The 15,306-nt window shown below is 39.6% G+C and overlaps 3 protein-coding genes across 3 annotated transcripts in view; all 3 read left to right on the top strand.

Moving 5' to 3' along the window:
- LOC109841095 (EH domain-containing protein 1-like) overlaps positions 1–8,003 on the top strand; it is a 29,952-nt gene extending 21,949 nt beyond the window's left edge. Inside the window, exon 16 of the mRNA XM_020409961.1 lies at positions 7,503–8,003. Coding sequence (XP_020265550.1) covers positions 7,503–7,688 — 186 coding nt within the window. The 3' untranslated portion in view covers positions 7,689–8,003. The remainder of the gene's footprint in view (positions 1–7,502) is intronic.
- On the top strand, positions 2,222–4,982 carry LOC109841094. The gene is made up of 4 exons (XM_020409960.1): positions 2,222–3,185; positions 3,297–4,103; positions 4,200–4,318; positions 4,413–4,982. The coding sequence occupies exons 1-4, from the start codon at positions 2,819–2,821 to the stop codon at positions 4,854–4,856; spliced, it is 1,737 nt and encodes a 578-aa protein (XP_020265549.1). The 5' UTR covers positions 2,222–2,818; the 3' UTR covers positions 4,857–4,982.
- LOC109843593 (serine/threonine-protein kinase HT1) overlaps positions 12,172–15,306 on the top strand; it is a 4,586-nt gene continuing 1,451 nt past the window's right edge. The window contains exons 1-2 of the mRNA XM_020412536.1: positions 12,172–12,988; positions 14,750–15,205. Of these exons, the coding sequence (XP_020268125.1) occupies positions 12,524–12,988; positions 14,750–15,205 (921 nt within the window). The 5' untranslated portion in view covers positions 12,172–12,523. The remainder of the gene's footprint in view (positions 12,989–14,749; positions 15,206–15,306) is intronic.

Genomic DNA, 15,306 nt, shown 5'->3' with positions numbered 1-15,306 from the left:
TATATGCTGTGAAGACGGCATTCCTTCATGGAGATTTGGAGGAGGAGATCTATATGCATCAACCAGTGGGCTTCGAGGAACGAGGCAGGGAGAGCCTCGTGTGTCGCCTGCGCAAGAGCTTGTATGGCCTGAAGCAAGCTCCGCGACAGTGGTACATGAAGTTCGAAAATTTTATGGAGGAGAACGGTTTTCTCAAATGCGACACAGACTATTGCTGCTTCATCAAGAGATACGGCGAATCCTATGTGATACTCTTGATTTATGTTGATGACATGTTGATTGCAGGGCCCGACTTGGCCCGCATTAAAGAACTCAAGGGGTGTCTCTTCGAGTGCTTCGAGATGAAGGATCTGGGTCCAGCAAACTAGATTCTGGGAATGAGGATCATCAGAGACAGATCAGCACGGAGGCTGATGTTGTCTCAAAAGGCCTACATTGAGAAGATTCTTGAAAAGTTCAGCATGGAGAAAGCTAAACCAGTGGGCTCGCCATTTGTGAGTCATTTCAAACTATCAAAGACCCAAGCACCAGAGACTGCTGAAGAGCATGAGTTCATGACCAACATACCATATGCATATGTCGTCGGGAGTTTGATGTATGCGATGGTGTGTACAAGGTCAGATATTGCACAAGGAGTGGGAGTTGTGAGCCGCTTTATGAGCAATCCAGGGAAACAACACTGGAGTGCAGTCAAGTGGCTTCTACGCTACTTGAGAAGCTCGTCCGACCGTTGTCTTGAGTATGGCGGGACATATTTACAGCTAGAGGGCTTTTGTGATGCAGACTATGCCGGGGACATAGACTCGAAAAGGAGTACGAGCGGCTACATCTTCATTTTGGGTGGTGGAGCGATAAGTTGGAGATCCAAGTTACAGGATACTGTGGCTTTGTCAACAACCGAAGCTGAGTACGTGTCTGCAGCAGAGGCAGCAAAAGAGCTGCTATGGTTGAAGGCCTTTCTTCTCGAGCTTGGAGTAAGCTTTGAGAAATACTTAATCCACTACGACAGTCAGAGTGCCATTCACTTGTCAGAGAACGACGCATTCCATGCTCGGACCAAGCATGTTGACGTGAAGCACTATGTCATACGGAGATGGCCGCCTGACGCCGTCGCCGATCCCGCCTGACGCCGTCGCCGATCCCGCCTGACGCCGTCGCCGATCCCGCCTGACGCCGTCGCCGATCCCGCCTGACGCCGTCGCCGATCCCGCCTGACGCCGTCGCCGATCCCGCCTGACGCCGTCGCCGATCCCGCCTGATGCCGTCGCCGATCCCGCCTGACGCCGTCTCCAACCCCGCCGCAGCCGTCGAAGCAGGTAATTTTAATTTTTTCAGTTCGTTTTTTTTCTTCGATTTTTTTTTCTTAAGACGTTCTCCTCCCTTGCTCTCTTTTCTTGTTTTCTTCCGTCGGTTTTGTATTTGTTTTTTTCTTTTGTTCCTTTTCTTGTTTTCTTCCGACGCGGTTTTTTGGGCTTTTTTTTTCTTTTGTTCGCCGCTAACATAATGTTGCAGTCGTTTTTTTTGTTTTTTTTGTTTTTTTTGTTTTTGTATTTATTTTTGTTTTTTATTTACTTTGTCTGTTTTTTCGGTTTTTTCCCATTAATTGGTTAGCTTTGGTTTAGATTTAATTTTTTTCTTTTTCTGCTGTTCAATTAACTGATGCAGTGCTGCTGTTCAATTAACTGCTACATTTACATATGAAGATCTCATTAGAAAATAGGAATACAAATTATACAATATGAATATACAAATTACATATTCAATGAATGAATTATTCATATTTATTTTGGTAGATGTGTTGGGAAATTTGATTGATCTTTCATCCTTGCTCGTTGCTACTTAACTCTCAAGTATAATCTGTAAAAAAGAAAAACAAAGTCAATTAGCAAGTTAGCAACAACAAGTCAACAACTTAGAAATTAGTATAATTAGAAAAAAGAGCTTAAAATAGGTAATTAGCATGCTAACTAATAAATTATGAACGTGTAAATATTTAATTGTTAATCACTTAATTGTTACTTAAAAACATATTTCATTTTTAATTAAAACACATATTTCTTGTATCTTATTTGTTACTTTAAAATTTTAGTTAACATAATTTGATGATTTAAGTTGCTATTCTTATAATTTTGGGTGTGGGTGACTAATAAACTTGTTGAGTATGTCTTCATCGACATCAGTGAGTGCGAATAAAGGTAGAAGACAAGATCTGACTTGGAAGTACACTTCTCTAGTTGAGGAAGGGAATTCCAACAAGCACAAGTGTATTTATTGTAATAAGATCACCAATGGCGGCATATCAAGGCAAAAAGAGCATCTTATTGGAACGACGAGGAAACGTAAAAATGTTTCCCTTTGCAATAAAGTTCCTTCGAATGTGGTTGATGAGCTTAAGGAATATGACAAAAAACAAGCAATTATTAGAAGACAACAAGCAGTGGAGAATTACATGCCGGATCTTGAAGATGATGACATGGTTGAAATAGATGAAGTTGACGAGGTTGAAGAACAAGCACAAGCAACTAGGAACAAGGGAAAGGGTGTATTGACTTCTACTCCTAATTCATCTTCCTTAGCTACAAGAGGAGGGGGAAGTGTTGGATCTTCAACAAAGAGAAAGAGGCCTATGGATTCGTTTCTCTCATTTGACCCGGAACTGGAGGTAGCCAAAGATGATAGAAGGCGAAAATTGCGGCAAACAAGCATTGAAGAAGGCCTCAACAAAGATGCAGTTGCTAAAGTGCATCAAGATATTGCCCGTTGGTGGTATTAAGCGGGAATTCCTTTTAATGCCGTACAACTTAGGTCCTTTAGAATTATGTTGAAGTTAGTGGGGGCTTTTGGGCCTAACTTGCCACCTCTAACATTCCATCAATTACGAGAGCCATTGCTTAAGAAGGAGAAGAATTACACTGAAGATCTCATGCAACCTCATAAGGAGGTTTGGGCCAAAAAAGGATGCTCTTTTATGTCGGATGGTTGGACTGATCGGAAGGAAATGACTTTGATAAATTTCCTTGTGAACTCTCCTCACGGAACGGTATTTCTTTCCTCTATTGATGCTTCCGATGAGATCAAGACTGGTGCGAGGATGTTTGAGATCTTAAATGAGGAGATTAAGAAGATAGGGCCAGAGAATGTTGTGCAAATTGTAACAGATAATCATGCTAGTCTCAAATTAGCCGGTATGGAATTTTAAATTTGATTTAATTTTTTTGATATTGATTGATGTGCTTTCTAATTTCTTTAAAATTGAATGATTGAATACTAATGAGATGTTTGTTTATTGGTTCTAGGTAAATACTTGATGGATGAATATCCTCATATGTATTGGACACCGTGTGCTGCTCATTGTCTCAATCTCATACTTAAGGATATCGGAAAACTACCGTTCATGAAGATGACCTTGAGTCGTGCTATGGAGTTGACGGGTTTTATTTATTCACATGGTTGGGTTTTGAGGTTGATGAGAGAGCAAATCAATGCTCGAGAGCTTCTTAGACCGGCGACGACGCGGTTTGCCAGTTCATTTTTGACTTTATCAAGCATCCATAAGCAGAAGAATAATCTAAGGAAGATGTTTTGCTCTGAAAAGTGGGTGGAAAACAAGAGGGCAAGAGATCCAAAGGGCAAAGCGGCGGAGAGGACAGTTAAAATGACTAACTTTTGGAATAATGTTGTTCGTGTTCTCAAGCTCACGGGCCCTCTTGTTCGTGTTTTGAAGCTTGTTGATAACGAGAGGAAGCCGACAATGGAGTTTATTTATGAGGCTATGGATAGAGCCAAAGAGGCTATTGCAAAAGCCTTTGGTGATGATGCAAGCAAATATTCGGAGGTATTTGAGATGATTGATAAGAGATGGAATGTTCAGTTACATCATCCTTTGCATGCTGCAGGGTTTTACCTTAATCCAATTTTTTTCTATGCCCACCCTAACATTCAAGCCGATAAGGAGATCATGAAAGGCCTCTGGGAAGTCATTCAAAAGCTTGTGCCCGAACAGGATCAAGATAAAATTTCTCAAGAGTTGACTTTATACAAAGAAGCACAGGATCTATTTGGCATGCCTATAGCTATTAGAAACCGAGAAAAGAAATCTCCGGGTAAATATGTTAATTAATTATGTACACATACTTTTTAGTTAAATAAATTAATAACATATTGTATACTCGTATTAATTACTTTGTGTATCTTGACAGCTGATTGGTGGGATTCTTACGGTGCAGCAGCTCCGATTCTGCAGAAACTTACTATAAGGATCCTTAGTCTCACTTGTAGCTCCTCTGGGTGTGAAAGAAACTGGAGTACTTTTGAACAAGTATGTCTAATTTCATCTAATTGAATAAACGTAAGCTTAAAGAATTAAGGATTTTGAGTACTAATTTGATTATTTAACTTTATATGTGTTGCAGATACACACCAAGAAGAGGAATAGGTTGGATCACAATAGGTTGCAGGATCTAGTATTTTGCAAATATAATCAAGCTTTGAAGGAAAGATTTGACTGCAGGGATATTGTTGATCCAATCAAGTTGACTGACATAGATGAAAGCAACGAGTGGTTGTTAGGTCAATTTGGAGAGGGCGACAATGCGGAAAATGACTTGGTGGATGAGGAGGATGACCTTAGATGGGGTGTTGTAGGTGAAGCAACGGGAGTTGAAGAAAATTGGGGACCAAATTTAAGGTCTACTGCTACTGCTAGGGTTCGAGGATCTTCAAGTGGTATTGCTTCGTCATCTAGGAGGAGGGAGCCGGACTCGGAGGATGAAGATGAGTTTAATGAAGAAGAGGAGGAAACTGAGGATGAGGAGCCACTTCAGTTGGATGATGATGATGATGATGAGGATGACTAGAAACTTTGTTATTTTGCTACTTGCTTATTTTATTTCGTAGACTTTTGCTCGTGTTGGATATTATCGTACATTGTGATGTGTGGAAACATATGAACTTTTTTATATTATGCATGCTAATTAAGACTCTTTCTTGATTTAGTAGGTGAAATTATTGTTTGTGGAAAAATTTGCAATAAAGAGAACAAAGAAAATTGACTTGTATTTCTTTGATTCCGGTTACAATTTGATTACAAAAGAGAAGAGAACGAATTTGGTTCTCTCCTTTGTTTAAAACTGGGTTCTTCTCGGTGGCGATGGAGTGCCTTCCTCGAATGCTCGCGTCGAGTTTACTCTCCGTTGACGATCCGACGTTTTGCTTCACTGGAACGATGTCTTCTCCTCACGATTCGACGCTGTGGAGAACTTGCGTGGTAAGTTTGAGAACTCTGAACGAGTTTTGAAGAACTCTGTAAAAGAGTTGATTTGAACCGAAAGTTCGGTTGATAAGCTAAGGATGAAAGCTCTCTGTTGTCGAAGTTGAAAATGATCTTCGTTGGAGGATGATGCCAATCTCCTCAAAAGCTCGCCCAATGATTTCTCTTGTTACTGCAAAGTCCCAGATCCGAAAAATGCCAGCCTTCAGTGGTCGATCTCAGCCAAGAAATTCCAACCGAACTCAGTTGAGTTTATTCGCTTTTATAGGGGATTAAGGGGGTGTAACTGCCCTCTAAATCCGTTCCTAAGTGGGCGTGATTTCCTCAGATCGTGGGGAAAATGGTTCTGAAACCGTTCGACTCATATTTGAATGAGTCAAACGCCCAACCTGGCGTTCAGGACCCTAACCTCGCGTCTTAGGATTGAGACGCGAGGTTGGGTGTTGACTGAACATCCAGAACGCGAGGGTAGCTCACGTTTCGCTTGTTGTAACGCGGGTCCGACTCCAGCGTTTTGATGTTGTAACGCGGGCTTGACCCTGGTGTTTTGATGTTGTAACGTGGGTTCGACCCTCGCGTTTTGATGTTGTAACGCGGGATCGCCCTCGCGTTTTGATGTTGTAACGCGGGATCGACTCCAGCGTTTTGATGTTGTAACGCGGGTTTGACCCTGGCGTTTTGATGTTGTAACGTGGGTTCGACCCTCGTGTTTTGATGTTGTAACGCGGGATCGACCCCGGCGTTTTGATGTTGACACACGGGGAGGACCTCCGCGTCTTGTCTTGAAGAGATTATCACAAAGTAATCTCTTTTGTCATAGCGTTGCAAAGATCATTGTCTTGTAATCTTCGTCTTGGCTCCTTGAGAATATGAGAGTCGTCAGATTGTAATTCCCGATGTTGATTATGAATGCTGTTGAACTAGAGCTCTCATCGGTTGTCGTGAAGGTCGTCAGATTGTAACCTTCAGCGATCTACGTGAAAGTCTTCAAATTGTAGCCTTCTGAAAGTTGTCAGATTGTAACTTTCATCATCGGTGTTTGATGGAGGATAAACTATCTATTGTGATTTTTAGACAGCCTACAATTATATTTCTTAGTCTTTTTATGTGATAATTTATAAAAATGTTGCTTATATGCTTCTTTATCATATGTTGGAAAATATTAGTTTGAGTTATGCGCCTCAATTAAGTGAGGCGCGCGCCTCGTTGTGCGCCTTGCGCATGGTGCGCGTAAGGGACCTTTGCGCCCCGCATTGCGCCTTGCGCCTCGATAACACTGGACCAAGCATGTTGACGTGAAGCACCATGCCATACGGAGATGGTAAAGCAGGAACGAGTTCAAGCTTGTGAAGATTGATACGAGGTACAATCCAGCCGATATGCTGACCAAGCCAGTTCCGCTAGAGAAGGTGAGGCTGTGTGCAGTCTCATATGGCCTCCGTTGAAAACGTTGAGAGCCGTGCAAGACGCCAAAGATACAAGACATCCGGATGATGCAACTAAGAGTGGTGTGAAGATATGATTGATACTTAATCAAATCTTCAAGTGGGAGATTGTTAGCCGCCCTATGCAGCCGCCCTCACCTAACATCCTTGACAATTAAGGAAAAGTAGCCGTAACTTTTGAAAAAGAATAAAAGTATGTGGGTCCCACAATAAACTATTATTAGTGGCGGGTCCCACTAATAATATTTTATTTGTGCATAGTATTTTCCAAACACTATAAATAGGACCCTAAACTCTTAAGGAAATCTCATCCCAGAAACAACTCCTCTCATAGAAGAGTAAGAGAGAAAACACAAAGAGAGATTGTGAGAATTCTTGGAGTGTATCTGATCAAGAGAGGGTGTTCTCTTTGATCTATTCTTTTGGGATATAAAAGAATTTGACGTCGTCGTTGCACCGTGGAGTAGCTCCGAAGGAGTGAACCACGTATATCTGTGAGTACTCTGGTTGATCTTGTGCCTTTATTTTGTGTATTGCGTCTTCGTTAGAGGCGTTCTTATTGGGAAGGAAATGGAGAAGTGAAAGGGAAGAAATACAAGCTAAAAACCATATTTTTTGGCCTCTGTTATCATTATCCCATCTCTGCATTTCCTTTGCTGCAACTGCACTTTGAGCTAAAAAACCATATTTTTCATCTTCTCTGCAACTGCACTTTGAGCTAAAACACACACAAGCTTTTGCATTACTGGATTGTTTTGCATCCACTGATGAGAACTTTCCATCAACAGGTTCAACGGGAGTTCCATCTACCAGCAGGGGATTTCCCCAACATTGAGCATTTTCGAGAAACATTGAGCGGTTACAGCATCGATAAGTTTGAGAAGCTAAAGCCAAAAATGATTCAGAATGTGGATGACATGCTGGGATATGACATTCCAGAGCTCCTCAAGAACTTTAGAAACCCATATGACTGAGACTCTATTGAACCATTTATGTGCTGTAAGCCGAGTATTGAAACTTTGAAGTGGGTGGTATCAGTAGCATTGTTGCTGTATCTCTCTGTTTGAACTAAATATTTCCAATTTATTTCAGGAATGTTGTAAAGATGTATGAATATTAGCATAAGCAGGAAAATTTTACCAGTGTAAGAAATGTATTTATGTTGTAGGCAATTCTCAATTCTGTACTGGTGTAAGTTGTATTGTCTTCCTTCACCATGAAAATAAGGGTAGTAGCTGACGTGGGAAATTTATTTACCCCCCACCATTATATTGTGTGCAATTTACTTATTGGAAGTTCCATTTGCTACTACGTGCTTTTGGATGTAATAATCAAGTGGATAAAAAGGAAGGAAATGTTTTGACCAGCTTTTGTTTTGTTTAACGTTTTCCCTTCTGGTTTTGCGTTTTGGCAGTTGCAGCCTAGGTTATAGTTTTGCCCAGCCAGCTTGGTATTGCCTTTTTTTTAAAAAATTTTGAAGGATTGTTTTTTGCTTACTTTTTCAAGAAGCAGTTAATAGTAGATGCGAATATCTAATTCTTTGAACCTGTTGATAAATCAAGCGAATATCTAAGCAGTTCAAAGGGAATTTCATTAATAGTGTAGTGCATATTTGTATATATTATATGGCTCGATGATATATGTGAAAACAAAAAAAAAAAAAAAGGAAAAGAAAAAGCGTTGTTTATTTAAACAAATAGGGAGTTAAAAAAAGGAGGCAACGTTTTGATTAGATCTAGACTATTTTCTCCAAACAGAGATAACCGTGATAAATCTCAAACCTACACTATTTTCTCAAACCAATATGTAACGCCCAAAAGCCTACACTATTTTCTCCAAACAGCGATAACCGTGATAAATAGGGCATCAAGCCAACAAGGCCAAGCCCAAATAATTGCCGGCGGAAATGAGCCTCAATTCGTGGGCTAGACCCATCTCTCGGCCTGCACTGCGTCACCCTCATCCGGCCCATATCAAGCCCAATAACCTGAAGTCCGATTTCCAATTTATCCTTTTCTATTTTCGTTCCAACTCTTTTGTCAAATTTCGTCAATTGCGTTCTTCCAAATTTTGCAGAGGATCCAACAACTAGAACGTTGTCAATCGCGACACGAGAAGTTGACGAGGATCCGAGTTGAGCTTGCAGAAATCTTAGGGCTCGTCAGGCTCCATTCCCCAAAAGCGAATGATGATGTGAGTTTCTCGATCATTTGGCGTAATTCTTTTGTTTGATTCCGTCGATCAATTTAACTTTGTTTCGAAACCCTACCTTTTTTTTGGCTAGCATTTAGTTGTAATTTGTTTTCAAATATTATGAGACCCTAATAAACCCTAAAATGCATCAAAATCTTAACCCTCTCCGCTAGATTCTTTATGGGTTTTTGATCTTTGATAAGTCACGCACAACTTTTGCTTGAAGTTGTTAATGGCAGAATATATTTCATAGTGAACGCACGACTGTTGCTTCTCTATTAAGTATGAACTCACTTTAGCTTGTAATTTTTCTTTAGGTTTGCACTGACTTTGGTATCAGAGACCTCCCTGGTTCATTAACATTAACATGACAATTTTGACCATGAGACTATCTTCTAGTCCTCAGTACACCGTTATGGAAGCACCAACCTTAGCCTCGACGAGTCTATGAAAGAGCTTCATTGACTTGTGACCAATAATGTAATAATAGCTTTATTAAATAAGGCTGATGGTAATGCATGGGCCGTGTAGTCATGTTTTAATAGAATGAAGTATAGGAACCGAGACTCGTTTTTAATGGTTTTAGCGATGCAAAGTCTTTATAAAGGCTGGAACTGTCGGAAATAATGAGGTGGAAGAGCGATATGGCTCGAGCTATTGCTGTAGGAAGGCTCATGCGGCGTGCTGTATGATCTTTTCTCTTTTTGGATCTTCTATCCCGCTTCTTTCTTCTCTCTACTGTTCCAACTGTCATGTCTCTTTCCATACACTAACTGCGAATCAATTGTGTTTCCATTGTTTCTTCCTCCTCTACCCTTTATGGTAACTGTCGTTGGAAGTATTGCTTCTTCAGATTGTAACATAATTCTAAATGTCTCCTTATTTTCCCACTAGCCTTATGTTTGTACAGGCAAGCCTCTTTCTTGCATTCCATTTTCTTGGTGGGTTGACCTCAGGTTAACCAATAAAAGTAACTGTCAACATATTAAGAAACAAATCAACTGAACAAAAGACGGCAAGGATTTAAACTGAGCAACATCACGACTCTGTCCTGGTATATCCGATGGTTACTTGGCATTCTAAGTCATTATAGACATACATGTTATATTGTCTTCCTTTCTTTTGAATGATAATCACCTCACGCCTCCTCCCAAACCCCTTCCTATAAAAAAATGGAAACAGAATTGTAGGGGGAAAAAGGAGAGAGAATTTTTTTTTGTATGTGATTATCTGCTTATTGAATGTTGTACCTAAAAAGCTCAGATGTTTCTTCCTTTTCTTTTCTTAACTTGAACTGAGTCTATGAATTACTATTAATTTATCAGGGTGTGCAGATTCTATTCTATAAATTGTTTAGTGTATGATCCAACCAGTACTCCTTTAGAAGCCATATAGAGGACCTGACAGAGCATGATGTTAATGTGCACTTAGTCTTTTTCTTACAAAGAACAATATTGCAGAATTTTCATTTGAGAGGGGCCATCTATTTTCTTTTTTAATTAACTTTTATAGAGTCGGTTTTTGTTTCCCCCTTCTCATCATAAATGCAATTTATATTGACCATAACTAAATTATGTGTTGCTGACGGTGATTTTTTTGCTTGCCATAATTAAAAACCCAGCTAATTAGTTTGCCCATTCATGTTATTTCTTTGGACTTTATGGAGTATCAGTATTTTACTTCTTTCGTATGTTTCTGATATTGGATAAATATTTTGCGGGTATTGATTTCTTGTCCAGGTGATATAGTGGAATAATTATTGTACTGGAAAGCATTAACAACTGACATCTAAACACGTTCCTGATGTAAATATTTCTTACTTACAGAGTACCTCCCCCCGTAGGTACGTAGTTTGTCTTGCCCATCGAAAGAAGCTTGCAAATGATGCCCCATCCAAGCAAGCGGACAACACTTTTTGAGTTTCTGGCAAACGATATTTGTTGTGGAGCTAAATCACTCTGTACATGTAAATCCTTTTGTACATATAAATTATTATTTGTTGCTGCGTCTGAATAAAATGTACTATTTTACAGGTTGGTGTCTTGGATGTGTTAAGGGAAAACATTTTTAACCTCAAATTTGTGCAATTCTTGATCTGATTTATGTTTTAAATTTTCAGGATTCTCTCTATTGTATGCAAATGCAACTCTTTCTTGAAACATATTTATGCAATAAAGATAGTTACTATGATGTGCCTAAGGTTTCTAGGGATTTGTTTTATTTTGCTCTTTGGCTATGTTTGTGCCTGAGGGTTGAACATAATTCCCAGAAAATTTCTTATCTTTCACTTTATTCTAGACTCATTCAGTGCCTAGGATAATTTGAAAGAATGGTTTCTTTCTTCTTGAGGCTTCAATTGTGTAATGAAGCTGGACCCTGTGGACTTATGGCAAGCTCCTGTGCTTAGTTCTGTCCATAATGTCTTGGCAACTTAGAGGGGTTATGTGTGATATACATTTGGAAATTGTCAAACACCTAGTGCACCTTTCTGCTGATCCTGCTGATCCTACTTTGACAGGAAAAGGATTTGAATAATGTTAACATGTGCTGAATGCAGCCCATGTTAGTTAAATGATTTCGGTTTATTTCTGAAAATAAGTTGCACAGTAGATTACATATACATTCATTTTTCCCCTTTAAAAGTTTTCCCCTATTGGAGATACAGTTTGATATGGGAACAGGGTAAGCTTTGCTTTTTCCTCATAATTTTGTAGGCTTTATGTTGGTATTTGGCAGTTTATTCAGTTGCTCTACCAGTGCCTTGTGGGGGCAGTGGAATATGCTGCTATCGTGAGGACAGTATAATTTCTCTAAGGTAGCAGTCCTTCATGCAACGAGCTGGACTTCAAGAATTGTGTATGCAATTGTCTTGACGCTAGTGGTTGGTTGTCAATAGAGGAAAAAAGGGAAAAGATAAAAAGGAAGTAAAGGGGAGCTGAACGCAGAGTGCTGGCCAAGGCATTCTCCAGCCCACTATCCTTTCTCTTTTACCATGAAACACAAGTATCAGAGGCAAGATATTGAGGGGAAGAAAAGCGGAAAAAAGAGAGCGGTAAAAGGGAGTGCGCTTTTCTCAACTACTCAGTCACAGGGGATCCTTGATAGTTGATACCCTTTAAATCCCTGACTTGTCTCAATGCTATGAAAAAGAAAAAGAGAGAGAGAGAAAGATACCTGTGTTCTATCTTCCTGTACCAAGTGGATAACGTTGATTTCTTCATTCAGAGAGAAGTAGTTAACTTCAAGAATTGGCGGCTGCTCTTATCCCTCATCGAGCAAGCTTCTTTTGATTCTTCAAGATGCAGCCAGAAGCCTCATGATCTTCAACTTCCTTTAGGTTCTTATCTCAAATTACAGTGTGTAAAACCGATTAAAAGTTTCATTATCTTTTCCTTATTGAAGAATTCTCAAATATTTTTCTCCCTGCAATTTTTCAAGTTCCTCTTCTTTGGCGCAAACCATGCCTTTTGAACCTCCAGGACTCAATCCTTTATACTTCCCTTGCCATTCTGATAGAAGGATGCAGTGGGAGGTTTTCCACTGTCTTAGCCTAACCTTCTCTTTCAGCTAGTTATTCGATAACCAGGCCCCACTGCCTTTCTTGGTTCGGTATACAATGGCTTCTTGTTTTTTCCGGGCCTTGAGGAGGAAGGACAGGGCCAATACAATCTCCTTACCTTCTCCTCCTCCTCCATCATTTCCCTCTTCTTCTTATCCTTCTTCCTCGACGGCCAGAAAGAGCACCCTTCCTCTGGATTTGGAGATTATGGAGAAGAGAAGATGGGACAGTCTGGAATCTTGGTCGATGCTATTGGATCCTGCGAATCCAGAGGGTTTCGACTCAAATACAGGGGGAGAGCGCGAGGAATGGATGGCCGATCTTTCTCAACTCTTCATTGGTAACAAGTTTGCTTCTGGTGCACATAGTAGGATCTATAGGGGAATCTACAAGCAGAGGGCAGTGGCTGTGAAGATGGTGAGAATCCCTGAGCAGGATGAGCAGACCCGAGATAAGCTGGAGGAGCAATTTAAGTCTGAGGTTGCATTCCTTACTCGACTATATCATCCAAATATAGTGCAGGTGAGTAGGTCATATTTCTTTCCTTTCCTACCTGAAGTTTTATTTATTGTCCTTCAGGCTTCAAAAATTCTCTTTTATATGAGTTCTATCTTGAATCATTGATCATGATAGTATTTGTAGCTAGTAAGTGTGCACTAAGAATCTATGACAAGTCTTAACATAACAAAATTCAATATCTAAAAGTAACAAAAAGTCATATAATTTCTGTCATGGCCTTTTCCTATCTGTTCTGATAGTGAGATTGGCGGGGTTGGATTTCTATTTTTTTAATGTGAAAATCTACTTTCTGTTACTAAGTGAAATATACACATCAGCTACACCATTGGTTTTAAAGACGTTTCTTTGCCACACACTTTTAGGATAAATTTCAAATAACCTTCATTTGTTCCTACTTTTTGACAAAGCCTGTGCTTATGCCAATCTCGTCTCACCTTGACATTTTCCTTTTATTTTCGTCTTGTCATTAACAAACAACCTTGTCTCTCTATGCATGAAAGTGTTCCACCAACAGTTTCACTTTCTAGTTAACCAAAAAGCCAAAAACATCCCTTCTTCCATCAAAACTTGCATGTGTCTGCCAGGAATGATGTCTATTCTGCATAAAATCTTGCATGAAATCCTTGCTTGATTGTCTAACCAAAGGTTGAACTGTGAACTGTCACATCTTTTTGTTGGCACACGCTATAGTTTGCTTGGCTGTGACCAAGGGTGCGCACAAGCAATCATATTTATTGGCAGACTATAATTGCTTGGAGTCCTTCCACTGCACCACAAGCACAAATACAGACAGGCATAATGTAGTGATGCTGTCACAGATTAGGTATTAGCTCAGGCGTGTGCTTAGTGTTTGTTTTGAGTGAACCCAGACATTAGGAGATCTGGTATTAGGCTTTCCATGTCTAAGAATAGCATGCTGAAGTTGTTAGATCTGTTCAAACAGCCATGACGAGTAGCACGGCGCAGACCAAGTGTGGCTCCAGGGCATAGTGTTTGATGGATTTAGATTCAGGACTTTAGTCCAATGCAGTTAAAAGCAGGTTAATTTAGTATTTGTGAGTGTGCATTTATAATCATGGGTGTTCGTGCACGCTATGTTATCAGTATATTAGTCAGTGTGAAGGTTGAGGTACCTAAAGCTTTGTGGTTTGCACATGATAGAGGACAATTGAAGTCAAATAATAAGTTCATCTGCTTTACTGTGGAGGAGAAGGAAATTCTTAGTTCAGTGTTCTTATTGTTTAGGCTTAAACAGTGTGAATATTTTCGTCACAATTTATATGTCTTGGCCACCTATTCAATGCTTTCTTTTGAAAATCTTGATAAAAAAAACTCATTATGCAAAACTCCGATGTGTGGATCATTTTTCATTTTATCGTTTGAGGTGCACCAAATTTGTTTTAAGGTTTTCTTATTTTATGCAGACTTTGACGTTGTTAATTACAAATATAAGCACGATTAAATTTTTTTCATCCATCATGTTATAGGAATTGTACTCATGTCTGATGCAACAAATGTGGAGCATTTGCTTGTAGCCGTATATTGGTTCTATGTGAACACTGAACTATTTCTATTCATAGGACTAGTTTGTTTTTTCTTATACGTTGATATATAAATTGAACGATTGCGTATTTTTTGTGGAGAAGAATGCATGTATATTGATCTGTACTAAGTTAGTACTTATATCTTTAGTCCATATACTTATCTAGTTTACTAGTTGCTATTTGTACTACTGACATATCTTTTTTTTAATCAAATTTTCAGTTCATAGCAGCATGCAAGAAGCCCCCAGTGTACTGCATTATTATGGAATATATGTCACAGGGAACTCTTAGGATGTATCTCCACAAGAAAGAGCCATACTCTCTATCAACTGAAACAATTTTGAGATTAGCCCTTGACATTTCCCGAGGAATGCAGTATCTTCATTCACAAGGTGTGATTCACAGAGATCTCAAGTCCGACAATCTACTTCTTAATGATGAAATGCGAGTAAAGGTTGCTGATTTTGGCACTTCTTGCCTGGAGACTCAGTGTCAGGCATCCAAGGGTAATATGGGAACCTATCGTTGGATGGCTCCAGAAATGATTAAGGAAAAACCATATACCAAAAAAGTTGATGTTTATAGTTTTGGGATTGTGTTGTGGGAACTTACAACGGCTCTTGTTCCATTTCAAGGGATGACCCCTGTGCAGGCTGCTTATGCTGCTTCAGAAAAGGTAAGTGCACCATATTCAGCATTCTAATTCTTTCCCTTTTCTCCATATCTCTGTTCATACCATTGTTGAAGTATATAACCCAGACCAACTACGTTGGAGCT

The sequence above is a fragment of the Asparagus officinalis genome, chromosome 5 (genome assembly GCF_001876935.1).
Source record: "Asparagus officinalis chromosome 5, Aspof.V1, whole genome shotgun sequence".
NCBI lineage: Eukaryota > Viridiplantae > Streptophyta > Magnoliopsida > Asparagales > Asparagaceae > Asparagus > Asparagus officinalis.
This window is presented reverse-complemented; position numbering and strand designations above follow the sequence as displayed.